The following is a 27,473-nucleotide window of genomic DNA, read 5'->3' on the forward strand; positions in this document are numbered from 1 at the left end:
GTGATCGGGGCCACCTTGCGGGAGATAATAATCAAAACTCCCCCACCCCCACGTAGTAGGAAATTGCTATAAGGCAGGATATTCCTATCCCCCGCATACCCACGGTCGCCGCACCTGTTACCAGCAACCTCAGACAGCAGATACACCCGCTTGCAGAGACGAGACCCTACATTACGCCCGTCCACGGCTGTAATTAGCGGCACTTACTGTCCAACGCTAGGTCGTTTGACGCAGAGGTTTAGCGTTTGCGTAACAAAGCGCTCATAAGTCCTGATATAGGCACTACCTGGCTACACAGCCCTCACTCCCCCTTACTTGCCCACCATTACCTCGCGCACTCCCACTCGCTCTTCCTCCCGTGCTTCTTCCCACGCTGGCCGCTCCTACCCGCCAACACATACCATGGCAACCCGTTCCCGGCCAGCCTCTCGAACCCGCTCCCCAATCGATCAAGGGGAGCTGGGACCCCAACTTTCGGCAACCCCCTATGTCGAAATTGGGGAAGTCTCCCTTGAGCGAATCACAAGCCTCCTCCTTGGCCTCCTCGGCCAAGTTGAGCACCTCAAGCGGAAAGTGGAAGAAGTCCGAGAAGCAGGGGTTGAGGCCCGGACCAACCTTGAGAACATATCTCAAGCCGTCGATACTGTCAAGGATGGGCTTAGAAGCCTCCAACTCCATGGACCCCGGACCCCGGAAGACACAAAACCCCCGGTCGTGGAAGCAACGCCACGCCCCCTATCAAAAGTCGACCCTATTGGATCGACTAGTCGGGTCTCATTCTGGCCCGAATCATCCAAGGGGCTCCCCACCTTTGCCCAGCCCACTCCTGTCCGAGCAGTGCCCCCGCGAGTCCCATCTCCCCCTCCATCTCCGCGTCTCCGATCCCCCATCGGAGCACCTGCCCCTCCACCTCCGGCTCCAGTCGCTGCCTATCCCGCTCCGGTCAAGGTTGACCACCCCGACGCCTACACAGGCAAAATAGGGAGCAAAGCAAAGCAGTGGCTGACCCGGATGTTAGCCTGGACCCGCCTCAATTCCCGCATGTTCCCCACGGACCAAGAGGTCTTATCATTCCTTCTCATGAACATGAAGGACTCTGCGGGAGCATGGGCCCATCCACACCTTGACCAGCTTGGATCACACCGAGCCATTATCCAAACGGTCGAAGGATTCAAACTGGAGTTCCTGGCAGCGTTTGGTGACCCTGATGCCACAAGGGCCGCCGAGCGGAAAATAACCTCCCTTACACAATCCGGCACATGCGCGGATTACATTACAAAGTTCAGAACCTTGGCCATGGAACTGGACTGGAACGACGCAGCCCTCCGAGGCCAGTTTGCCCGCGGCCTCCACTGGGAGGTCAGTCGCCAAATTGCCACCCGCGAGCACCGACCCCGCACCCTTCTCGAGCTGCAGAATGCAGCACTCGTCATCGACAACGCTCTCCGCGAAGAGCGTGCTAGCCACCCACCGAGGGATAATAAGCCTAGCAAACCATCTAACCCCGCAAGGGGGACGAGTACCGGCCCGTCTACTACCGGTTCGAAGAAACTCTCCGACGACCCGAATTTTGTGTCGGAAGAAGAACGCAATTGCCGCCGCGCCGCAGGCGCCTGTATCAAGTGCGGCAAAATGGGTCACAAGTTCGCGGAATGCCGCACGGGCTGGAAAGCCACCCCTATTGAGGATAAGGGGAAGGCTAAGGAAACCGCCAAGATTGGCGAAGACTCTGAGTACCAATCGGGAAAAGAGTAAGGGTACCTGCTGCCGCGCGCAAGGACCCCAAGGACTCTGGCTGCATCGAAATTTGTAATATATCTGATAGTCACAATAGAATTTCCCCCCTGTTCACAATTTCGATTAAACCAGAGAAAAAAGCGGAACACTTAGAAGTCCTGATAGACTCAGGCGCCACATTGTCATTCCTTCACCCCCGTACCGCCGAGGCACTACGCCTACCCCTTATAGACCTCCCAGCACCCCGCACCGTTACCATGCTCGATGGGTCAAGCCCCCAGGCAGGCAAGATCTGGAAGAAGGCAGTCCTAACCTTCTCCTTTGATGGCAAGAAAATGACAGAGACCTTCCTAATATGTAACACCGGGTCTCATGCTGCTATCCTAGGATTGAAATGGTTGGATGCCCACAATCCAGAGATTGATTGGAATATGCGCACCCTTACCTTCCCTCATGCAACCCCCGAACATGTGGCCATCGCCGAAGAAGAGGAAGCAGATAAAAACCCCCTTGAAGGAGTACCCTCCGAATACCATCAATACGCCAAGGTATTTGGGGAAGAAGAATTCAACAAGCTCCCTCCACACCGGCATTACGACATTGGGATAGAACTCACGGAAGAAGGCCCCCTCAACTCCCCCCTTTACAGTATGACAGACGCCGAGTCCGCCACACTCAAGGACTGGCTCAGGGATGAGTTGAAAGCTGGGAAGATCCGCCCTAGCAAGTCTTCCATCAGTTCCCCCGTCATGTTTGTCCCTAAGAAAGATGGTTCCCGCCGCCTGGTTGTCGACTACCGCCGCCTTAACAACCGGACCAAGAAAAACGTTTATCCACTACCCCGTCCAGATGACCTCATGGCCCAGCTCCGTGGTGCCAAGGTTTTCACTAAGTTAGATTTGAGATGGGGTTACAACAACGTCCGAGTTAAGGAAGGGGATGAATGGAAAACTGCATTCCGCACCAAGTATGGCCTATACGAATCCCTAGTTATGACCTTTGGTCTCACCAACGCCCCCGCCGCATTCCAACACTTCATGAACGAGCTGTTCAAAGATCTATTGGACGTATGCGTCATCATATACCTCGATGACATCCTGATCTATTCTAAGGATGACGCTGCCCACACACAACACGTTCACGAGGTCCTGAAGCGGCTAATGGAGAACCAACTGTTCTGCAAGGCGTCCAAATGCACCTTCCACGTCACCTCCGTGGAATACTTGGGAATCATTGTCTCGGATAAGGGTTTTAGCCTGGATAAGCTCAAGATCCAGGCGGTACAAGAATGGCCAACACCCACTAAGGTCAAGGAAGTTCAATCGTTCCTGGGATTTGCCAATTTCCTTTGACGCTTTGTTGCCAACTTCAGCCACATGGCTAGGCCGCTACACAACCTAGTCAAGAAAGACACGCCCTGGAAATGGGACACAAAGGAGCAAGAGGCATTCCAAGGCCTAAAGAACGCCATCACCAACGCCCCCGTACTCTGCCACGCCGACCCTACCAAACCTTATTTCCTCGAGACAGATGCATCTGGCGCGGCCCTAGGATCCATACTCAGTCAACGCCAAGAGGACGGACGCCTACATCCGCTGGGATTCCTGTCAGAATCATTCAAGGGTGCTGAACAGAATTATGACACCCACAATAAGGAACTCCTGGCCATCATCCGATCATTCGAATACTGGCGCATATTCTTGGAAGGTACCCTGCACCCCATAACGGTTTTCACTGATCACCGGAACCTGGAGTACTGGAAGGAGTCTAGAACCTTCAATCGCCGCCACGCACGGTGGCACCTCCTCCTTGCCGGTTACAATTTCCAGATAGTCTATTGCCCAGGGAAACAGTCAGGAAAACCAGATGCCCTCTCACGCCGCTCGGATCATGCCGATGTCCCTCCTGCCGATCAAACAATGCTTCCAGACCCTGTATTCGCCAACGTTGCCCTAGTCACACCAGAAAAGGAATTACAACGACAGATTGAGTTGTCCCTGGATCAGGACGAGTCGCTAGAAGAAATCCTCCAATTCTTACAGAACGAGTCCAAGGCACCGCCCTCCATCAAACGCGCATTCAAGGATTACGAGATGGAGGCGGGGTTACTTTTCTATCAAGGACGAATTGTAGTCCCCGACGTTGGAACACTAAGGACAGATCTACTCCGCATTTTCCATGACAGCCCCCTGGCAGGACACCCGGGAAGACAGCGCACTCTGGAATTGGTGTCAAGAAGTTACTACTGGCCGGGTATCCGCAGTGACACGTATTGGCACGTGGACTCCTGTGAAACGTGTCAACGGATCAGGAAGCCCAGATACGCGTCCATTCCACCCCAGCCTCTGGAACTACCGTCTAGACCCTGGCAACATGTTTCCTACGATATGATTGTGGACCTACCAAAGGACGGGAATCACGACTCGATCCTAGTCATCATTGATAGCTTCACTAAGTACGGAATATTTGTCAAATGCTCCAAGAAACTAAAAGCCCCAGAACTGGCGGAATTATTCTTGGAACACGTATGGAAACAACACGGCATGCCTGAAAAAACAATTTCGGATAGAGGGAGGGTGTTCAACAACAGATTCTTGAAGGCGCTGTACAAACGCCTGGGAATTGACCCCCACTTCTCCTCGGCGTATCATCCCCAGAGCGATGGCCAAACTGAACGGGTCAACCCGTCCATCGAACATTTCCTAAGGGCATACTCTGGCATCAACCAACGGGACTGGACAAAATGGCTGCCCATGGCGGAGTTTGCATACAACAACGCCGTACATAGTAGCACGGGCAAGACCCCTTTCAAGGCCCTGTATGGCTGGGAACCTACCCTGACCCCATCAAACGTACCAACAGACGTCCCGGAAGCAGACGACCTGGCCCAAACAATGGAGGCACAGTGGATGGAGGTGGAATCTGCACTCCGGCAGTCCAAACAACGAATGACAGCCGGAGAAGATGGGAGCCCAACAGAGTTTGAAGTTGGAGAAGAAGCTTGGCTGGATGCCAAGAACGTTAACCTTAAAACACTAAGTCCCAAACTAACGGAACAACGTCTGGGACCCTTCAAGGTTATCGAAAAAATCTCCGACCGGGCTTATTGTCTAGAGCTTCCCCCAACCATGAGGATCCACAACGTCTTTTATGTGGGACTCCTATCTAAGGTCAAAAGGGATAAAAAACGTAAATTTGAAAACCGTCCCCCACCAGTCACCGTGGACGGAGAGGAAGAATACGAGGTCGAGGGAATCACTGATGCCGAAGAAAGGAACGGAAAATGGTTCTTCCGAGTCAAATGGAAGGGATACGGGTCCGAAGAAAACACGTGGGAACCCCGAGAAAACCTAAAAAACGCCGAAAAAATTTTAGAAAAATACGAAAAAGACATGAAAAAGAAGGCCCTCGGCGCTGCCAAGGCCCTTAGAGGGGGGGCAGTGTCGTAGACACAATCGATACCAGGGAATTTATTCCCAATTTCTCGAATTTAAACGAAGGCAATCGAAGAACATTTTTAGTCACGTGACATCGGCGCTTACATCATACGCTAAGCGCCGAGCCACGTCCCCATCCGCGCTTACTAAGCACACGTAGCCACCTCCACTTGATGACATCACTATGACACGTCAGTGACACGTATGCATGAGTAAGGCCAACTGCGGAACGGGGTTCTTATTTGATACAGTATTTGATATAATGTATTTGTAATTAGCTAGCTTGTAGAATATATAAGGAGGCACACCGACCATGGTAACACCCAGGTCGATTACCTCTTGTCGTATCTCACTCAGTGTACGAGGGCCCTACAGCCCAGTAAATACTAGTTAACTACTTAGATCGCCTACACCGCCTTAAGCGGCTTCATCACTGTACTTAGATAGCTTGTCACCGCCTTAAGCGGTCTTGTCGTCGTAGGATAGTTGCTCGTCGCCGTAGCTAGGTTCGTCGTCGCCTTAAGCGACTTTTCTCATTTGTACTCCGCGGCCACAAGTGCCATCCTCCTCGACGCCCTAACGGACGTTTAGGACAACTTAGATACATCCGGCCGCAAGCGCCTTCCTCCTCGACGTCCTTGCAGACGTCTAGGACACTAGGTAATCGACCTTACGTCGGTTGCAAACCGTTCTGTACACCCACCACTGAGACTCAACCCCGGAGAAGAATACCTGTACTAGCACGACCAAAATCACGTGATTGGGGCCACCTTGCGGGAGATAATAATCAAAACTCCCCCACCCCCACGTAGTAGGAAATTGCTATAAGGCAGGATATTCCTATCCCCCGCATACCACACGGTCGCCGCACCCTTTGCCAGCGGAGCCAGACAGCAGATACACCCGCTTGCAGAGACTAGGTACTACATCACGCCCGTCCACGGCAGTGATTAGTTACACTTACTGTTCAACGCTAGGTCGTTTGACGCAGGCTCTTAGCGTACTACGCAATAAAGCGCTCATAAGTCCTGACAAAGGCACCTACTAGTCTCCCCCATCTTCCCACCATTCTCTCCCGGACTCCCACACGCTCCTCTTCGCGGGCCTCTTCCCACGCTGGCCGCTCATACCCTCAATCTACCATGGCAACCCGTTCCCGGACGGCCTCTCGAGCCCAATACCCTTTTGATTCGGGACACCTGGAACCCCAGCTTCCGCCAACCTCCTCTGTCGAATATGGCGAAGTCTCCCTCGAACAAGTCACCCGACTCCTCCTCGGCCTACTCGGCCAAGTTGAGCGCCTCGAGCGAGAAATCGCTGAGATCAAGGAAGCAGGGATCAAGACCCGGACAAACGTCGAAAATATCTCACAAACCATCGATGTTGTCAAGGATGGTCTCAAGTCCCTCCAGCTCCAAGGCCCCCGTACCCCAGAAGGGAACCAACCCAAGGCAGTGGAAGAAACGCCACGCCCCATACCAAAAACCAAGCCTATTGGATCGGTTAGCAGGGTACCCTTCTGGTCAGAACCAACTAGGGAAGCCCCAGGCCTTGCCCAGCCTACCCCAAGAAGAGCCGCACCCCCGCGAGTCCCGTCTCCCCCTCCATCTCCGCGTCTCCGATCCCCCATCGGAGCACCTGCCCCTCCTCCACCGGCTTCAGTTGCCGCATATCCTGCCCCGGTCAAAGTAGACCACCCAGATGCCTATACAGGCAAGATTGGGAGCAAGGCCAAACAGTGGCTCACAAGGATGTTGGCCTGGACCCGGCTAAACTCGCGCATGTTTCCCACGGACCAAGAAGTCCTATCCTTCCTTCTGATGAATATGAAGGATTCCGCGGGAGCATGGGCACACCCACACCTTGACCAGCTTGGATCACACCGGGCAATCATCCAAACGGTTGAGGGATTCAAAATAGAGTTTTTGGCAGCATTTGGCGACCCTGATGCCACAAGGGCCGCCGAGCGGAAGATTACCACGCTTACCCAGTCCGGCACATGCGCGGATTATATCACAAAGTTCAGAACCCTGGCAATGGAACTGGACTGGAACGACGCGGCCCTTCGAGGCCAGTTTGCCCGCGGCCTCCACTGGGAGGTCAGCCGCCAAATCGCTACCCGCAAACATCGCCCCCGAACACTCCTTGAGCTGCAAAACGCAGCACTTGTTATTGACAACGCCCTCCGGGAAGAGCGTGCTAGCCACCCGCCGAGGGATAATAAGCCTAGCAAACAACCCAACCCCGCAAGGGGAACGAGTACCGGCCAATCAAGTACCGGTTCGAAGAAACTCTCCGACGACCCCAATTTCGTGTCGGAGGAGGAAAGGAATCGCCGCCGCGCCGCTGGCGCCTGCATCAAGTGCGGCAAAATGGGCCACAAGTTCGCGGAATGCCGCACAGGCTGGAAGGCTACCCCTACTGAGGACAAAGGGAAAGCCAAGGAAACCGCCAAGATTGGCAAAGACTCCGAGTACCAATCGGGAAAAGAGTAAGGGTACCTGCTGCTGCGCGCAAGGACCCCAAGGACTCTGGTTTTGTCTCGGAAATATGTAATATATCAAATAGCCACAATAGAATCTCCCCCCTCTTCACTATTTTCATCAAACCAGAGAAACAAGCGGATCACTTAGAAGTCCTGATAGACTCAGGCGCCACCTCATCCTTCTTACACCCCCGTACAGCGGAACTACTCCGCCTTCCTCTAATAGAGCTCCCACAACCCCGTACTGTTACTATGCTCGATGGGTCGAGCCCCCAGGCTGGAAAGATTTGGAAGAAGGCCCACCTAACCTTCCTATTTGATGGCAAACGCATGACGGAAACCTTCCTGATTTGCAATACCGGATCACACGCTGCCATCCTAGGAATTAAATGGTTAGAGAATCATAATCCCAAAATCGATTGGAACTCGCGCACCCTCTCATTCCCTCACACGCCCCCGGAACACATAGCCATTGCGGAAGAGGAGGAAGCTGACAAGACACCCCTTGAAGGAGTACCCCCCAAGTACCATCAATATGCAAAGGTATTTGGGGAAGAAGAATTCAATAAACTTCCCCCTCATAGACACTACGATATTGGTATCGAACTTACGGAAGAAGGACCCCTGAACTCCCCCCTTTACAGCATGACTGATGCCAAATCCGCCACACTCAAGGACTGGCTCAGGGACGAGCTCAAGGCTGGAAAAATCCGACCCAGTAAATTGCCAATCAGCTCCCCAGTTATGTTCGTGCCCAAAAAGGATGGTTCCCGTCGACTTGTAGTAGACTATCGTCGCCTGAACAACCGGACAAAGAAGAACGTTTACCCGCTACCCCGTCCAGATGACCTCATGGCCCAGCTTTGCAGTGCCAAGGTCTTCACCAAGCTAGACCTAAGATGGGGTTACAATAACGTCCGTGTTAAAGAAGGTGACGAATGGAAAACGGCTTTCCGCACCAAATATGGCCTATACGAATCCCTGGTTATGACCTTTGGCTTGACTAATGCTCCTGCGGCCTTCCAACATTTCATGAACGAACTGTTCAAAGATTTATTGGATGTATGCGTCATCATCTACCTTGATGATATCCTAATCTACTCAAAGGATGACGCAACCCATACCCAGCACGTCCATGAAGTCCTACGACGCTTAATGGAGAACCAATTGTTCTGTAAGGCATCCAAGTGTACATTCCACGTCACATCAGTGGAGTATTTAGGAATAATTGTATTGGATAAGGGATTCAGCCTGGATAAGCTCAAAATCCAGGCAGTCCGAGAATGGCCCACGCCCACCAAAGTCAAGGAAGTACAATCGTTCCTAGGCTTTGCCAATTTCCTGCGCCGTTTTGTTGCCAATTTTAGTCACATAGCCCGGCCACTGCACAACCTGGTAAAGAAAGATACGCCATGGAAATGGGAAACTAGGGAACAGGAAGCCTTCCAAAACTTGAAGGATGCCATCACTAGTGCCCCGGTACTCTGCCACGCCGACCCTGCCAAACCATACTTCCTCGAGACGGATGCCTCTGGCGCAGCACTGGGCTCCATACTAAGCCAACGCCAAGAGGATGGTCGCCTACATCCCCTAGGTTTCTTGTCAGAATCATTCAAAGGTGCCGAACAGAACTACAACACCCACGACAAGGAACTCCTTGCGATCATCCGCTCCTTTGAATATTGGCGAATCTTCCTGGAAGGAACGGCCCACCCCATAACGGTATTCACCGATCACAGGAACTTAGAGTACTGGAAAGAATCCCGAACCTTCAACCGTCGTCATGCAAGGTGGCACCTCTTACTAGCTGGCTACAATTTCCAAATAGTCTATCGCCCTGGCAAGCAGTCCGGCAAACCAGATGCCCTGTCCCGCCGCGCCGACCACGCCGATATTCCGCCTGCCGACCAAACAATGCTGCCCGACCCCGTCTTTGCCAACGTGGCACTAGTTCTACCAGAAAAAGAGCTACAAAGGCGTATCAAGTCAAGCCTGGACCAGGACGAGTCCCTGGAAGAGATTCTCCAATTCTTACAAAACGAGTCCAAGGCACCACCCTCCATCAAACGCGCGTTCAAGGATTATGAAATGGAGGCTGGACTGTTGTTTTATCAGGGACGGATTGTGGTACCGGACGTAGGAACCTTGAGGACGGATCTGCTCAAAATCTTCCACGATAGTCCGTTGGCGGGCCATCCAGGCAGACAAAGGACTCTAGAACTAGTATCCAGAACTTACTACTGGCCCGGCATCCGTGCAGATACATACTGGCACGTTGACTCATGTGAAACCTGCCAACGGATTCGGAAACCCAAGTACGCATTGATCCCGCCTCAGCCTTTAGAACTCCCATCACGCCCGTGGCAACATGTGTCATACGACATGATAGTAGACCTACCCAAAGACGGAAACTGCGATTCTATCCTGGTCATTGTGGATAGTTTTACTAAGTACGTGATCCTAGTAGAGTGCTCCAAGAAGCTCAAGGCCCCGGAGTTAGCAGACCTATTCCTACGCCATGTGTGGAAGCGTTACGGCATGCCTGAGAAGACAATATCAGACCGCGGACGGGTTTTTAATAACAAATTCCTGAAGGCGCTGTACCAACGCCTGGGAATAGACCCCCACTTCTCTTTGGCCTACCATCCTCAAAGCGACGGGCAAACGGAACGCGTGAACCCCACGGTGGAACACTTTTTACGGGCGTACTCAGGGGTAAACCAGAAAGACTGGGTCAAGTGGCTACCAATGGCGGAATTTGCCTACAACAACGCAGTACACAGCTCAACAGGCAAATCTCCCTTCAAGGCACTTTACGGCTGGGAACCTTCCTTGACTCCAAGTAACGTCCCAACGGATGTCCCCGAGGCAGATAATCTGGCAACCCAAATGGAAGAACAATGGCGGGAAATAGAGGCGGCACTCCGGCAATCAAAGACACGCATGGTAGCCGGAGAAGCAGGTGAACCACTTGAATTCGAAATCGGGGAAGAAGCCTGGCTGGACGCCAAGAATGTGAAGCTAAAGACCCTTAGTCCAAAGCTAACTGAACAACGCCTAGGCCCCTTCAAGGTAACCGAGAAAATCTCCGACAGGGCTTACCACTTGGAACTTCCCCCAACCATGCGGATCCATAACGTTTTCTATGTGGGACTCTTATCTAAAGTCAAGAGGGACAAAAAGCGCACCTTTGAAAATTGTCCCCCTCCAGTCACCGTGGACGGGGAAGAGGAATACGAAGTGGAAGGGATAACGGACATGGAAGAGAGGAACGGAAAATGGTTCTTCAGAGTCAAATGGAAGGGCTACGGACCAGAAGAGAACACGTGGGAGCCCCGAGAGAACCTCAAAAATGCGGGGAAAATTTTGAAAAAATACGAAGAAGAAATGAGAAAGAAGGCCCTCGGCGCTGCCAAGGCCCTTAGAGGGGGGGCAGTGTCGTAGACACACTTGATACCAGGGAATTTATTCCCATTTTCTCGAATTTAAACGAAAGCAAACGGACAACATTTTCGATCACGTGACCTCGGCGCTTATATCATACGCTAAGCGCCGAGCCACGTCCCCTTCCGCGCTTACCTCAGCATACATAGCCACCTCCACCTGATGACATCACTATGACACGTCAGTGACACGTATGCATGAGTAAGGCCGACTGCGGAGCGGGGTTCTTATTGGATTATATATTTGATATGATGTATTTGTAATTAGTCACTCTGTAGAATATATAAGGAGGCCAACCAACCATGGTAACACCCAGGTCGATTACCTCTTGTCGCATCCCCATTGCTGTACGAGGGCCTTAAGCCCAGTAACCCACTTAGTTACTTAGTTCACACCGCCTTAAGCGGCTTCTTCACTGTAGTTACATAGCTGGTCATCGCCCTTACGGCCTTGGTCATCGTAGTATAGCTAGTTGTTGCCGTAGGATAGCTTGCCGCCGCCTTACGCGGTTCTCTACTTAGATACATCCGGCCGCAAGCGCCTTCCTCCTCGACGTCCTTGCAGACGTCTAGGACAGAGCATTGGAGTATTGAAAGTTTTTGTATACGCGTAAGTAAGATAAATCAAAGATCACAGTTAGCCCTAGGCCCATAGAGTGGTGGAATTAGAATATGGATGGCACATCCTTCATGCTGCACCGCGCATGTATAGACAAAAGGAATGATATCCAAAGTGGTCATTGTGATTGGCGAGTCACGTGAGCAATATTTTGGCGTACCACAAGCGCAATCCTGTCGCCATTGATCTTACGCCACTATGACCACCATTAGCCCGCCAAAACTCCCCTCTTATCTTGCAGACACGCATCATTTAACGCCCATAGTAGGTAGGCCAACAGAGGAACAGATCAAGATTATCCATGCTGCAATACGGACTCAAAACTTGGTATCCCATGGTCAGAGTGCAGATTCTGATAGACAAATCAGTACTTATTGCAGAAGCTTGACAGTTCCCGCCTTCAACAATACTGACTTGTCTATGCATCTTTCCCAGCACTTGTTTGATGCTCAGATGGGTATGTGTCCCACGCTCTAGGACAAGAAACTGGTGTTGAGCAGTTAGGCAATTTAAAGTCGTACATTGCTCCAAGTATCCGGTAAACCCAAAGCCAAAGGCAAGTTGCTTGGGTCTCATGCGTATGTTAAGGCTGAATGTACTTGATATATTGATTTTTCTCCAGCCTGAGAATATTTACACCCCACCCAAACTACCACTAGATGTCCCTGGTAAACTTAACCAGATAGCAGGACCCCCAACAGATGAGCAACTCAAATCAGTTCATAGTGCTCTACGCTATATTGAACAATCAAACTGTGAGCCCCTCAAGTTGGTCTTGAAGTGAAATCCTTTTTTTTACAAGTAAATAACCCCTCAGGTTTTGATGCTGATTTACATATGAGACTCTCTCAACACTTGTTCGATATCCAGCTGGGTAGGTCCAAATAGATCTCTTTGAGAGATGCTATATTTTATGAATATACAGCACGACATGCGCAGTATTCTGTATGTAGTGTTAGTTCCTGGTAGAGAAATGATCTTGACAAAAAGCCGGTGATGTTTTATCTCAGGGGCATATTACTCCGACAGATGTACCATTACAGTTACCACCCGGAGATAGTCTTAACAGAGGACACTCACCAATCCAGAACGCGTCTTCGGTACACATAATTTGTCTCAAAACGGGATTTCTTTTCTCTAGCTGAAACTGGACTACAGGATGAAATCTCCACGGAATTGCGCAGCGGATTTGAACGGATGGAACAGGCCATGGATAAGATGCATGAGACGATGAAAGCCTCAAAAGACGTTCTGGAAAATGTGAATCGGGTGCTCGTGTCCACTCAGAGAAGTCAAACCATGGTGTTCCTTATACTTTAGCAAGTTGAAATCATGAGCTCATGTGCTTGTCTGTAGGTTGCTTCATTCGACAAGAATATTAAGAGTACTGTACACATGAATCCGGTCAACAGGCATGGTATATTAGCATCTGTAAGCGCTATGGTCTATATCATAACGCCTAGGTAATTACGTATTTAATCAAAGGAATGTGGTCTGCCACTACTGCGCTACTGGTTGAATGGGGTGGACTATATACTCTGGATGGACTCACATGGGATTGCCCAGTACCTGAATTTCTTTGAAATAGGGTCGAATCTGGTTCAAGGCGGCGCCAAACCCATAGTTGTGGATGGCATGGAGGACAAAGCGGCGAAGTTATTGTTCAGCTACATCGGCATCCGGTATAGTGGTGCTCAATATTACACTGCTGTTAGATTGTAAACGAAGTATGATGGAGAAGGAAAGAGGACAAATTATATGACTTAAATGATACGACTTCTTATATTTTACCACAGTCAGGCGAATATAAATTGGAAGAATACCCGCGGAGTAGATTACATAGTGATATTCAAAGTACAGTAAAATCAATACAGTTCTGGTAGGTCTGAGATGCGTTGATCGAGTACCAGTGATATTGAATAACACATTCTCCGGCCACTTTACACTTTCCGTTTAGCTCTGGGATCGTTACATTGAAGTTCTCTATTGATTCCGTTAGTTTTATTAGAATCTCATGCTATTGATACACGGACCTTCAGATTTTGGGTAAGGATAGCCACTGCCAAAGTAAGGATTCCAAGCAATCAGAGGTTGGCCGATCCTCTTGTTAGTAGCCGAGTCAATCTGTATGTGCTATGGTCGTGTCAAGACCAAGTGGCTGTTTCGGACAACTCACAACTGAGACGTTCTATAGTTCTAGATTAGTTTGGAATGAGAAGAATAGCACTTGCATTAACTCACCGCATAGCCAGACGGATGATGGTTGATTATATCCAAGTCAATATTGACGACCTGACCAGGCTTGTAGCTTTGTACAGTAGCTTTGTTGTCCTCAAACTGAGGGATGGGTCGGATTCAAACAATCCCACATTTTCTCTCATCGATTATTCTTACCTGATGCCCTCGGCAAAAGAACAGATTGCATTTAGTCTATATACATGCGTCAATACGACTTATTTATAGCTTCAGGTTGCAAAAACTTACAGGATTGAAGTCCGAGCCGATTCTAGCGATTTCACTTTCAATCGGCCCCGCCGCATCTGCAGGAATTATTGATGAACTATGACAGCTATTCATAATTATGTGCGTACCAATTTGTTGCGCTTTTACAGGGCCTTCGCCACATGCAGCCAACATAGCAATACCGATCTAATTGCTCAAGAGTTGAAGTTAGCGAGACCTAAATTCCCCGAAACTCAAACCTACGGTTCGGGTTGGCGGTGTCTTGACTCGTCCATGTGCAAGAACACAAGAAACAAGCAGGAAGAATGAAGTGACAAATGTCAGAACACGCATATTGACCTCGTTCAATTCAATGATAATGGTCTGAAAGGCTTGTTGGGACTTTTATACGGATGTGGGGAGGGACCTCGGCTAAACCGACGGTCCGGAAGTTTGAACCATGTGATGAACGAAGTCCGGCAGCGATACACCGTCGGACCGTGAGCGCGTTGCGCGCAGATTAAAGTTCTGAGCAAGAGAGAGTGATACCGCTGTACTCCCAAATGAGTCACTTTTGTACTACTTTAGAGCTTAAAATATGTGATTCGTGCACATCGATGTGGCCCGTATAACGATATGCTACCTGTATCGTAAGCACGGCAGTATCATCAGTTATCATGGACCAATGGGGTGATCACCGGGCAGTTTTTGCTTGGATAAGTGAGTATATATACTGGCGGCCGGCATCGACTTCTATCTACGCTGATTGTGAATTGCCAAGAGTTTTAGAAATGCTCTGAAACGTCATCAATCTTACCTTACGGGATGAAGCAAAGAAATACATCGTTCATTCCATTGGGAACTTTTATACAGACCACGGATCGAGCGTTTTGATCAGGATATGAAAATATTTGATTTGACTTCGGATTTTGCTGGATCTGCTAAACGGTGACCTTATCTTTCGTCAAGTGGCCTCCCAGGGATAATACAAGATACTATCGAGGTTATGTACCCCAATATCATTGCCCTGTATCATTCTTTTTTAGAGAGGGTTTCATTCCCAATTCAGTTAATCTTTGGAAGAATTTCTACTGGGACCGAGTATCGAGTTGCTTACGACGTAGCGAAGGTGAGAAGCTTTATGCCATAGCTCGAGCTCGAGCGTCAGATATCAGTGAGCTACAATACTGCCCACCTCTGAAACTCCTATCAAAGAGGCTAATCAAGCAAAAGTTAAAGTGAAGCTATGTGCTACTTCACTTCAGCGATGGGCCAGAACGGTCCATCGTTCACATAACGGTACACGGTGATAATTGGAGGCGAAGCCTCAGTCTGAAACCGAAGCATCATAGGTTCCCCACGAACCACTGTACTATCGAGAACAACGTTTTTTTGATGAAATTGACATCAAGCAGCCGGGCCAGGAGTCGGAATTCAGGATATGGCCAAATTTGAGTTTCATTTTGTAGTGCACGTGATTTAGCGTGTTTTGTTGACGTTCTCATCTAGACGACAGATGTTTATCATTCGTAGTCTTATGCTTCGTTTATCGCTTAGAAAATTCCTGTAGGTTACGTTGCTGTTGGGAGACGTGTATTCACGTTCGTGATTTGATTTGTAATGGTACTCACGAGCAATCCTCACTCGAGCCAATGCAGACGCCATGTCAAGCAAAGCATCTCTACTTCGGGATACGGATCTTGGACTGTGACTCTCAGATCAGCAATTATCCCGTGCTCTCCCGGCGTGTATGACGCGCCTCAGCTAGCTGTTGTGCACTCTCCATTGTCACGTATATGTCCTGCCAAACACAGTGTAAACCACCGATGCCCAAGTCATCGATAATAGCCCTACTCAATCTTCGGCCGTATCGATGTAATGTGGAAGTCAAACACGCTGCAATGGGCTGGACTCTCCGGACAGCATTTGGTCACGCCCGACACATACCTAGTGCCGACGTCATCTAGGACGAGGCCAGGCATCATATCAGTCCCTCTGACATACCGCACTATTCACACCTATTTTTCTCACATTTTTTTTTGGTAGGTACTGCTTTGAATTGGTATTCAAAGCTCATATCTCACACTAATGGTTTATTGATTCTAAAGCCATTCAAAGGCTGGTTCATTTACTTGACGCACGATGGTGATGCAAGGAGAAACCCTGATCTGATTCTCACGATTGATGTTCCCACGACTCGAGGGACTTACATATATCCCCTAATCGCGACTTGAACCTATACGCAAATCGACCACTATGCCCCAGTCGCGTCGCAATTCGGAGTCTTTCCAGACTATTGATACCGCCTCTATCGGCAAGCCCGCCGAGAAGCCCGTGCGCAAGCACAAGCGTTCGGCGACAGGTCAGTCAATATGCATATATAAGGGCTGATCGATAACTGATTTCATCTGGTAGGCTATATCCCTGCTACCGAGGGCGGCAAGGAAGTATGGCCCCGCGGTGATGAGAAGGTTTGGAAGGCTGGTATTCGTGGTGTTAGTACGACCAAGGAGGAAATCGCCAACCGCATCGTGAACCACGTTCAGACCACGATTGCTCGTCAGGCATACAACCTCGATGATGTACGCGTCGATCCCCGTCATCTCGCGTCAAAGCTAACTGTGTCGGTAATATAGCAAGGTGCATATCAGGCGGTTGCGTATGCTACTCGCGATGAACTCATTGTCAACGTATGTATCTCTGCCTTTCAACTGACCGGACGCTGACGTACGTGTCTCAGTGGAACGATACCCAAATGAACTACACCCGCAAGGCTCCCAAGCGTGCCTACTACCTCTCCCTTGAATGGCTCATGGGTCGTACCCTGGACAATGCGCTCCTCAACCTGGGATTAAAGGATAAGTACCGCGATGCGACCAACAAGCTTGGATTCGTAAGTCACCGCACCCTCTCGGCGGGACCCCGCACCCTACCCCACAACCCACATTATCTAATCTTGACTTCGTATATCAGAACCTTGAAGATCTCCTCGAGCACGAACGCGATGCCGGCCTCGGGAATGGTGGCCTTGGTCGTTTGGCTGCATGCTATGTAGATTCATCGGCTTCCCAGGAACTTCCATTCTGGGGTTACGGTCTTCGTTATCACTATGGTATCTTCCAACAACTGATCGCTGCTGACGGCTCTCAGCTCGAGGCGTGAGTTGGCTGATTTCAGTTGATAGCCAGACGTACATTAATATACACCCTAGTCCCGATCCATGGCTCAACAAGGCTAACCCATGGGAGATTGCTCGATATGACGTTACCATCGATGTCCGCTTCTATGGTCAGGCAGAACGTGTGCCCAAGTCCCGCCGCGCGATCTGGAGCGGAGGTCAGGAAGTTGTCGCCGTCGCTTACGACGTTCCCATTCCTGGATATGCGACCAAGAACACCAACAGTGAGTTTCCTATATCTGAAAATTGAAGCCAAACGCCAACATGATTGTGCAGATTTGCGTCTCTGGGATGCCCGTGGAAAGTCTGGCTTCGATCTTCAGTCTTTCAACGCTGGTGACTACGAGAAGTCCGTCGAATCCTCTAACAGCGCCGAGAACATCACTCGTGTATTGTACCCGAATGACAACCACATGGTTGGTAAGGAGCTACGTCTCAAGCAACAGTACTTCTGGTGTGGTAAGTTAGATCACTTATTCATTTCTGTAATTGCTACTCAAACGTCATATAGCTGCCTCTCTCTCCGATATCATGCGCCGTTTCAAGAACCTTGATAAGCCAATCACCGAGTTCCCGGATTTCGTTGCCATCCAGCTCAACGATGTAGGGCTATCCACTTTAATTTTCTTTTCTTGACCATGCTGACATAATGTTAGACCCACCCTACCCTTGCCATCCCTGAACTCATGCGTATCCTCGTCGACGAGGAAGAAGTCGAGTGGGAACAAGCCTGGGATATCACCAGTAAGACGTTTGGCTACACCAACCACACTGTCTTGCCCGAAGCTCTTGAGGTAGGCCCTACTCCCTGTATTACGGCTCATGTACTTATTTGCTTGTTAGAAATGGGCCGTCCCCTTGTTGCAGCACTTGCTCCCCCGTCACATGCAAATCATTTTTGACCTCGTAAGTATATCAAAATCAAGGGTTATGGGCACTTATTTATAACAATGCCACCAGAACTTTGACTTCCTTAAGAAGGTGGAGAAGAAGTTCCCCGGTGAGCGTGAGAAGATTGAGAGGCTGTCTCTCATCCAAGGTCAGCTATGCCGTCTTCCTCCTTTTTTTGCGCGCGTACTCAATTTCAATCAAACAGAGGGCTACCCACAATACGTCCGCATGGCCAACTTGGCCGTCATCGGCTCAAGGAAGGTCAACGGTGTCGCTGAACTCCACTCTGAGCTCGTCCGTACCACCATCTTGAAAGACTTTGTTGATTACTATGGTGCTGATAAGGCAAGTTTTTATTTCCTCTTTTATGTGAAGTTTGCTTAAGATTTCTGTAGTTTGGTAACGTTACCAACGGCATCACTCCTCGTCGCTGGCTTGATCAATGCAACCCGGCTCTCAGCAATCTCATCACCGAGACCCTCGGCGGAGACAAGTCGTCCTGGCTTAAGGATCTCTACAAACTGAAGGGTCTGCTCAAGCATGTCGATGACGCGGCCTTCCAGGCCAAATGGTCCGCGGCCAAGCAGAAGAACAAGGAGCGTCTTGCACACTATGCTCGTGAGACTCTTGGCGTCGAAGTTGATACCAAGAGCTTGTTCGATGTTCAGATCAAGGTAGGTCATACCAAGCGAGTCGCGATGAGGTGCTAACATGGTCGCACAGCGTATCCACGAGTACAAGCGTCAGACCTTGAACATCTTTGGTGTCGTCTACCGTTACTTGACTTTCAAGGCTATGACTCCTGAGGAGCGTAAGAAGCAGCAGCCCAGGACCCATATCTTCGGTGGAAAGGCTGCCCCAGGTTACTATATGGCTAAGCTCGTGCGTTCGAGTTTTCATTTCAATTACCTGGATATGGGAATTGATTATCATTAATTTTCTGGGATCTAGACCATCCGCCTGATCGTCAACGTGGCCAAGATTGTCAATAATGATCCTGACGTCAATGGATTGATGACCGTCATTTTCTGCCCTGATTACAGTACGTTGATTGGATTCAATAAAGGTGCAGGCCACTAAAGTCATGTATAGGTGTTTCGCTCGCCGAGATTTTGATTCCTGCCGCGGATATTTCCGAGCACATCTCGACCGCTGGTACTGAGGCGGCTGGTACTTCCAATATGAAGTTCTGTAAGCCATATCCATGCATGCCGCTTATGACAATAAACCAAACATATATCAGGCTTGAACGGTGCCTTGTTGCTCGGTACTGTTGACGGTGCGAACATCGAGATTGCCGAGGAGGCTGGCGAGGAGAAGTAAGTGTTTTATTAACCTTTTCGCTCCACATTCTTATGTTTTTTTCAGTGGTATGTTTCTTAGAAATTTATTTGAGATCCCACTGACCTTTTGAACGATGGTTTCTTCTAAACTATTTTAGTGTAAGCGCACCTATCTATCTCATTATGCTCTTGTACTGAACTTTATTGATAGATTCTTCTTTGGTCATTTGACTCCTGCTGTTGAGGACCTCCGCTACCAACACGCTTACCACCCTGTCCCAGTCGAGGAGAAGTCCCCCGCGTTGGCTTCCGTCCTCACCGAGATCTCCACAGGTACGTGTTACTGTGCTTTGGATACTATCACTTTCTCATTCTCATTACAGGCCGCTTTGGTGACGGCTCTGTCTACGAGCCGTAAGTCAAAATTTGGCTTGATAGAATTAGCCTACTAATCATTGAACTTCCAGTCTGTTGAACACCATCCGCCAGAGCGATTACTACCTCATCACTGAGGACTTTGATTCCTGTCCGTCAATCTTTTTCTGGTGAATGCAAGTACTGATTGGTTTCGTAGACGTCAACTGTCAAGCCCTCGTCGACCAGGCGTACAAAGACAAGGCATCTTGGACCAAGAAGTCGATCACAACCGTTGCCAACGTAAGCTACTTGGCTCGCATAAATGGGGCTTCAGTTCTTAATATATATTCTACACTAGATGGGCAAGTTTAGCTCTGATCGTTGCATCCTCGACTACGCCGAGAGCTACTGGAATGTCGAAGCCGTCAAGTGCACTTGAGGGGTGGCTCAGTCGACTTGTGGGCTTGAACGGTAAGGCTGATGGATCGTGAACAATCTTGAATGATATCTGGGTCCGGGAAAAATGGAAAAAATTGCTATTGTAAACTACCTATGTGAAGCATCTTCAATAAATTGAAATCGTAACTGTATACCAGAATCGAGCCAGTGTAATATCGCGCATTCATCCATTGCAGTGATGCTGGCTATAATGCAGTACGCCTAATGAACTTTGCATTTACTCTGAATTTGAAGGCGGCCTGTTCCCCAACACTGTTTGCCCTCAATCTCCAGGCTTAAACGTTGGCATCGATCTCCCTATTATTGAAAAACCTTCTGCCAGCTGTACATATTTTTGATTCTAATAAGACTCCCGCTTTGATAGATTCAATGAGACGATGGCGGGCCATAATATTCAGGAGTTTAGATCGACAAGAATGTTGATGAAAGATGGAGCCTGGGCCACTCGGAATCATGCGTTCATGGGATCTCCAGGTCCGGACCACGTACACGTTATGGATCTTACTATCAATGACTACTGTAGAGGAAATTGTTCTCAAGGCCCTTTTCAAAATATCCCACCAAATCATCATTGTTCACACCCGTTCTACTGTGACCGCTTCTGGCACTGCTAGTGATAAAAGATGGATCGAGTGACACGCATGTGCATATGCGCACTTTACAAGCTCATTTTTATGTAGTGCTCTCCTTATTCGCATCGAGTCTACTGTATCTCTGGCTAGTGAACGAATAAAAAGACTATTGCGTAAAATATTAGGAAATCTTTAATCAACTATGTTAGTATAATTTGACCAGTTTTGACCTATGATTTTAGGACATGTAGTTGTATAGCAATATGTAACTCCTCAATGTGAAACTTGAGCCTAAATAATCCTATGCATCTGGGTGACCACTCTCGCTACCACTCTGGATCTCCTTCTGAGATGTTCGACAACATCAGTCACTAATTGTCTGGTTCATCAGCTCCTGGCGAAGATCGCAGGCTCCCACTAAACGCAGCGCTCTGTGCCGTTTTGAAACTACCCTACACTTGTCCGTAAAACATTATATTGACATGAATCGGCCCACCCAAGGTCGCATAGCGTAGTCCTTGGTAGCTTCTATCCCCTTTGAACGAGGCGTTATTTCTCGATCAACAACTAGGGTCGGAAATTCGATGTGCGACGTAGCCGAGCCTCACATATGCACCGAACGGGATCTCTACCTCTCTATATTCGTCTTCTGGTTTTCTCGCCGCGTTCATTATGTATAAATATTGAGAGAATTGCTGGAGGTAAACCTTAACTAATACAGCTTAAGCTCATATACCTACAGATTTGAATTGTCGCACATTGGGCTATTTGAAATTTCATGGCCAAGGCTCCTCTTCACATAATGGATTTCCATTTGTAGACAATAGCCCAGATCATAGACGGACGCTCACGTTAGGATTCTCGGAATCGTTACTAGTACGCTAAGATATTGGTGTCATTAAAATCATTGTGCATGCTGATGTCATCAATCTCGCTAGTGTGCGTATAAGTAGCAGTTGAGTCAGCCCCAAGGTTACAACTCGTTGGTAATCGTACAGTTTGCTAGTATCTACTAAACTACTTCAAACTAATTTTGATCGACATAAAATAAACCACCAAAAGCATAGTTTCAAGCATAACACTAACGCTACTTCGGGAATAATATTATCGACTTGCGCTTACACTCAGCATGACCAATAACAAACGAATTCCTCGCCTGGTTGCATTGGATCTTGATCTAACCTTATGGAACTCATGGAGCAAGCGTGAGGCTTACCGTACGGCTGCCCTTTTTGATTCGCTGAAAGTGTCTAATCCATATTTAATTAGCCCAATTGCAACATAAGACCGATAGAAACAACACCAGTAAAACCACCAGCGCTAGCGGGTAAATCGTTGTTCTTCGATATTTATCCATTTGCTAATATATACATATGCATATATGTATATGTGCGTGCGCAGGTCTCCTGGAGTTATATTGTTTTACAAAGATGTACCGTACATTCTACAACACCTCGCTCGCTGTCGCTCTCATATTGCCATATGCTCGACGAATTCATCTCCAACTAAGTAGCTTGTAATGTTTCTAACTGTCTCCGCTGCATTCTGAACATGGGTGTCATCTAGGGCCCGGGAACTTCTCTTGCATCTACGAGTTCCTTCCTCATCGGCCTCAAATTCATCAACTTCAAATTCTCGGAGAGCAATCGACGTCTTTGATAGTTTGGAGATATACCAAGGTAATAATTCTCATCCTTCTACTCGAGTTATGAGTTCATTATTTTACTACTGTTTGTAGGTTCAAAAATACGGCATTTCAAATCCCTTCATAAAAAAACAGGAATACCTTATGAAGAGATGGTGAATATCAGTGAAACTGACTGAGTAATTACTGGTATGCTAAGCCCAAAGTCTGACCTAAAACATAGCTTTTCTTCGACGATAGGCCCGAAAACAAGGAAGTAGAATCCCTAGGTTAGTCTTGTATTTTCAGGAATTATGTTTGCATAAACCTACACTGGTAAAGGAGTCACGATGCAACTCGTCCGTGGAGGAATGACATGGAAAGTCTTTCGACAAGGTTTGGAACTTTGGCGGTCAAGAAGTCTTCACAATGATCGACCGCGACGAGAACTTCAAGTCAGCGATCCTAAGCGGCCTTACAGGAGAAGATTGGGATCTGAAGCAATGATAGTCATAGTGGACCCGCCAATAGATCAGAATTCACGTGCGCATGCACGCATACGTATACATAACAAGTGATTACGGACCTAGCTTCACACTGATTGCAATGATACTCTTACTTCAACTCAACTGGAACTTTCAGTCTGTATTCTAGTATATCCCAAGTTCCTCACAGAGCAATAACCGTGCGAAAGGGCAACTATGATTAATTGCTAAAGCTTTGAGAGAAAGTACTTATGACGGCGCACTTGTGCTTGTTGTCTCTTACATCTTAACAATGAATGGGTAGCAATCATATGCTATCGCAAGCTGTAAGATATTGAAAGTCCTACAGATAAACAGACGCTTGAGCTCATGACTATATATTACATGAGGCACCCAAGCTGCTCCGTACTTGTACGTGGGGCAGTGTTGAACTTGCAGTATCAACAATATTAATATGGTAACTCTCCCAAGCTCCACCTAAGAGAACTGTTGGGCCTCTTGTCAAAGAAGCTCCGCATTTTCATGGCTTTGATATGAGTTAGACGCCAAGATATAAAGTCTTATACTGAAGTCATAGCATGGGAGCACCTCCTTCCTATGTTTGTCGAGCGGTGTCGTGCATGGAGTCACAAGCCAAACTGCGAATACATAGCGACTACTAGGGTCACCCTAGGGTTCCAAACCGTAGTGAATCCAATATATTCACGTGGTCGGGGAGTAGGATTGGACGGACCTGAATGCAAAGACCCAGCTTGGAGAGGCGTTTTGCCATTCGGGACACGGGCCTCCATATCTCCACTCTTCCCAGTTTCGCACCTCGAGGAGATCATTGGGCCGTCATCGAGTACACAAGGTATACCTGAACCCAGGACTGAGGACGAGCCATCCGACGTATGTTAGCAATAGCAGCGTGATGGACTAAGAATTGGTCGGAAGCTATAGGTATGCCAGAGGTGCAAGAAGGCGAGGTATTGTCCTAAACAGTGCCAAGAGCTACACTGGAAGGCGGACCACAAGGTCAAGTGTAAGCCGGAGTGAGATAATAGGCTTAGGACTGTTTGAGCTATCTTCGCATGCTGTGCGATGGTAGTGTATAATAGGGTTCAAAGATTTTGAATCATTTGTATGCGTAAATACATGCTGGCATTTAATCTTGAACAAAAATTTGCAACTGAGCTCTTATATTTGCGCCTGCATGGCTTGCTTATGAAATATTCATTTATGGGCCCTCGAGTAATGATGACAATATCTAACTCGGCCAGTATAGTCAAGTCAAAATCCAGCTTTGTCGTACACGTAATCATGGCCCTTCCTATCTGGAGAGCATAATGCCACAATATATTATGCCCATCAAGAGCCATGTGGTAATTTCAAGTGTTGTTTCATACGGGTCGTTCGATACATTCATCCGTTGCAGATGGACACTCAAACCAGCCCAATAGAGTTATGTAATCATTATGACTATTTGCAAACAAGTTGACAGTCAACCCTGACCTTCATTACGACCATCATCATCGACCTGCGAGCAACATGGCTGAGACTACTGAACGAATGCCCCTACTGATAGCTTTTGACCTTGATTATACGCTATGGGACTTCTGGGTCGATACTCACGTTTCTCGTAGGACCCTTTGTCTCATTCATCGGAAATGACTAACGGACTCAAGCTTAGCCCCATTCAAGAGAGATGGCAACAGCATAAACCAGGCCACTGATAGGTATATTTACACTTAAACTTGATCAACTCATCACTAAAATCACATCCCGTATAGATATAAGACAGCAATTTCATTCTATCAAGATGTGCCGCGTATTCTACAGCATCTTGTTGACTCCCAGTGCCATATCGCCGCATGTTCGAGGACTTCAGCCACAGACGAGTAAGGCGCCACTCACTCACTGGCACTCCTATTCTCAATCAGATTGGGACTTAGGGCTCGGCAACTTCTCACCTTGTTATTGCTCCCTGCCTCTCCTTCCAATTCATCGGGCCCCCGACGAGCAATAGACTTCTTCGACACACTAGAAATATACCCGGGTAAGATATATAACGATATCTCACACCAGGTATCAGCTAGCTGTAATATTTCTGTAGGTTCAAAATTACGTCATTTCAAGGCCCTCAACAAAAAGACGGGTATTCCATATGAGGAGATGGTGAGTCTCAGATCATCTTGTTTGGGGAAACAGTAAAGTTGGAGCTGTCATTCTAGTTATTCTTTGACGACGAACATCGAAATAAGGAAGTAGAGTCATTGGGTTAGTGGCGATAGCTCTCTTGCTTCGCAGTCGCTTACCCTGCCTTTGTTTGTTTAGGAGTAACTATGCAGTTAGTTCGAGACGGAATGTCATGGAAAGTATTTCAGCAAGGGCTGGAACTTTGGAGAAAAAGACATGGCCATGACAAGTCCGAGCAAGCTACTGCTGAAGAATCGGAATGATCGGCCCACAATAATTCACCTGGTCTTCATTTCACACTAGATGACTTTTGGATCTCTAGAAGTCGTAGGTAGTACTATCAATGAAAATTATTGTCGACTCAAAGTTTTATTCGGTCAGAACTTGTTCTTTTTGCAATTAAATCGTTAGGTACTTGGTATTAGATCCACTGGACGGCGGTCCCTCGTTTGGTTCTACCGAGGAGTCATGAACCCGAGCGCACTATCCGAAATGAAGGTCGGTAGGCCTGTGGACCCAACGTAGCTTAAACGGTGGCGAACCGTACAGATGATCCTTCTTATCGATTCAGTGGTAGAGACTGCCAACCAACTAATCGTTTCTATTTACCAAATACCCCAAAACGCAAGGAACTGCTTTCGATGGTGCTATATTTACCGTGGTCCAAACCGTGAGGCTGAACACTGACTATTTCTGAATTTAGACTGGCTAGACATACTGTGGATATACTTGAGAATAACTCACGATGAACAAACAATGCGACACGGTTTCGAGTTATATGAGGATAAACAACTGGCTGTGCGCGGATCAAGTTCCGACGTTGAGTATTGCGTAATTTACGTTACTTCTCGAACCCCGGTGAGACCAGGACAGGATTAAAAATATAGCAAGCGAACTCTGTAGGACGACGCTTCGCGTGGATGGCAGTGCAACTTGAACATCGCATCAAATTCCAGACACAATTTATATGGGTGTATTATTCCCTTTAGACGTGTGAGTTAGCTATTTTGGATAAAAAATTGAAACTCTTTCTTACCACATGGTACAGTTTTACAATCAATAACTTATTATTAGACCTAACTACGTCATTTAATGAAACCTGGCGGATACAATATCGAATAAACATTCGATTTACTAGATGGACCAATCCCAAATATACAGTGACACGCTGGCGCTGTAACTACGAGCGAGCAGGTGATTTCCTATATTTCAATTTGGACGATGACAGGACAGGTTCTTCTCTCGAATCCACCAGCCTCCCAACCCAGTCAACACGACTATCAGCTCGTGATCAACCCTTTCCAAGGCTTCTCCGTGGATATTACAGCATTGGTTGGACCTTTTGATTTCATGCAAAGGCTAAGCGAGAGTCGACCCTTGCCAGCATCGGGCTGAGCGGACTTTCTTGTACGGTATTATGCCTCAGCCTGTCCGCATAGCCCGGAAAGACAATGGTATAAATACCCAACGAGCGCTCTCTTACATCTCAGGTTTCTACACCTTGTCGTACTCCCCACATATCACGATATGAAGTTCTCTCTTGCCGCTCTCTTCACACTTGCCTTGAGCCCTTGCCTTGTTGGCGCTTCTCCAGTTGGTGAGTTGTTGTCTACATGGTTATTCAAGAAATCAGAGCGATTTATTGACTTGTTTGTGCGCTTTCTAGTTCCCCATTTGAATTCTACTCTCTCCGAAGGTGCACATTTATCCCCAAGGAGTATTGACCATTGTTGAATAGACATTTGTTCTAGCTCACTTGATCTCTCGGGCTGAATCCACCCAGAAATTCGCTTCTTATGCGGCCGCCTCCGTGGCTAGCTGCAAATGGGTCAATCAAGGAAAGACCAAGGTCGTTCCCAAGAACTTGGTCCTGTATACCAGGTAGGCCACTCAAAGCCCCCGAATGTATGATGGATGCGAAATTAACGGGGGATATAGCCGTTTGAAATCCAGCCCTGCGTATGACAAAGTTGTCGGTACGTCAGGTGTCTCATCAACCAAAACCAATTGGTTCTCATGAAATTTATAGGTCTCGGACTGAAGACAAATGCTGGTTCCGTCACGCCCCTCGTCCGTATCGATATGGACAACACCGGCAAAGGCATCCATTTTAATGCTGTCCAGCTCGACAACTCTCAGCAGAAACTTGCTGCGGTACTTACTTCGACTGTCGGGATGACTCAGGCTGCCCGCACCAGTCTTTACCTCGACTACCTGAAAGGAATCGAAAACAGGAGTCCTGAGTTTCTGTGGAACTGGTGGAACACCGGAAAGGCCAACTGA

At 48.3% G+C, this 27,473-nt stretch overlaps 7 protein-coding genes across 7 annotated transcripts; 6 read left to right on the plus strand and 1 right to left on the minus strand.

The window, feature by feature from the left end:
• Window positions 1-402: 402 nt before the first annotated feature.
• On the plus strand, window positions 403-3,089 carry RhiXN_08164 (Retrotransposable element Tf2 protein; the record flags this gene model as incomplete). Its single annotated transcript, XM_043327980.1, has 2 exons — window positions 403-1,751; window positions 1,835-3,089. The coding sequence occupies 2 exons, from the start codon at window positions 403-405 to the stop codon at window positions 3,087-3,089; spliced, it is 2,604 nt and encodes an 867-aa protein (XP_043183365.1).
• A 24-nt stretch (window positions 3,090-3,113) lies between these two features.
• On the plus strand, window positions 3,114-5,186 carry RhiXN_08165 (Retrotransposable element Tf2 protein; the record flags this gene model as incomplete). The annotated part of the gene is made up of 1 exon (XM_043327981.1): window positions 3,114-5,186. The coding sequence occupies one exon, from the start codon at window positions 3,114-3,116 to the stop codon at window positions 5,184-5,186; it is 2,073 nt and encodes a 690-aa protein (XP_043183366.1).
• Window positions 5,187-6,316: 1,130 nt separating this feature from the next.
• RhiXN_08166 (Retrotransposable element Tf2 protein) lies at window positions 6,317-11,103 on the plus strand (the record flags this gene model as incomplete). Its single annotated transcript, XM_043327982.1, has 2 exons — window positions 6,317-7,665; window positions 7,743-11,103. 2 exons carry the CDS (start codon window positions 6,317-6,319, stop codon window positions 11,101-11,103), a joined length of 4,710 nt encoding a protein of 1,569 aa, XP_043183367.1.
• A 2,467-nt stretch (window positions 11,104-13,570) lies between these two features.
• Window positions 13,571-14,517, minus strand: RhiXN_08167 (Lytic polysaccharide mono-oxygenase, cellulose-degrading; the record flags this gene model as incomplete). Its single annotated transcript, XM_043327983.1, has 8 exons — window positions 13,571-13,704; window positions 13,755-13,845; window positions 13,898-13,909; window positions 13,963-14,058; window positions 14,116-14,151; window positions 14,206-14,261; window positions 14,313-14,370; window positions 14,428-14,517. The coding sequence occupies 8 exons, from the start codon at window positions 14,515-14,517 to the stop codon at window positions 13,571-13,573; spliced, it is 573 nt and encodes a 190-aa protein (XP_043183368.1).
• A 1,902-nt stretch (window positions 14,518-16,419) lies between these two features.
• On the plus strand, window positions 16,420-20,311 carry RhiXN_08168 (starch phosphorylase; the record flags this gene model as incomplete). Its single annotated transcript, XM_043327984.1, has 22 exons — window positions 16,420-16,525; window positions 16,579-16,745; window positions 16,800-16,853; window positions 16,904-17,056; window positions 17,137-17,321; window positions 17,375-17,565; window positions 17,618-17,800; window positions 17,853-17,944; window positions 17,998-18,135; window positions 18,185-18,247; window positions 18,302-18,380; window positions 18,438-18,601; window positions 18,628-18,906; window positions 18,956-19,114; window positions 19,184-19,274; window positions 19,325-19,423; window positions 19,476-19,551; window positions 19,727-19,848; window positions 19,899-19,929; window positions 19,983-20,041; window positions 20,090-20,172; window positions 20,231-20,311. The coding sequence occupies 22 exons, from the start codon at window positions 16,420-16,422 to the stop codon at window positions 20,309-20,311; spliced, it is 2,655 nt and encodes an 884-aa protein (XP_043183369.1).
• Window positions 20,312-24,542: 4,231 nt separating this feature from the next.
• Window positions 24,543-25,453, plus strand: RhiXN_08169 (uncharacterized protein; the record flags this gene model as incomplete). Its single annotated transcript, XM_043327985.1, has 7 exons — window positions 24,543-24,633; window positions 24,685-24,730; window positions 24,785-24,892; window positions 24,947-25,050; window positions 25,108-25,169; window positions 25,226-25,271; window positions 25,329-25,453. The coding sequence occupies 7 exons, from the start codon at window positions 24,543-24,545 to the stop codon at window positions 25,451-25,453; spliced, it is 582 nt and encodes a 193-aa protein (XP_043183370.1).
• A 1,264-nt stretch (window positions 25,454-26,717) lies between these two features.
• On the plus strand, window positions 26,718-27,473 carry RhiXN_08170 (uncharacterized protein; the record flags this gene model as incomplete). The annotated part of the gene is made up of 5 exons (XM_043327986.1): window positions 26,718-26,787; window positions 26,857-26,886; window positions 26,942-27,071; window positions 27,129-27,166; window positions 27,220-27,473. The coding sequence occupies 5 exons, from the start codon at window positions 26,718-26,720 to the stop codon at window positions 27,471-27,473; spliced, it is 522 nt and encodes a 173-aa protein (XP_043183371.1).

This window comes from Rhizoctonia solani, chromosome 9 (genome assembly GCF_016906535.1).
Source record: "Rhizoctonia solani chromosome 9, complete sequence".
Taxonomy (NCBI): Eukaryota; Fungi; Basidiomycota; class Agaricomycetes; order Cantharellales; family Ceratobasidiaceae; genus Rhizoctonia; species Rhizoctonia solani.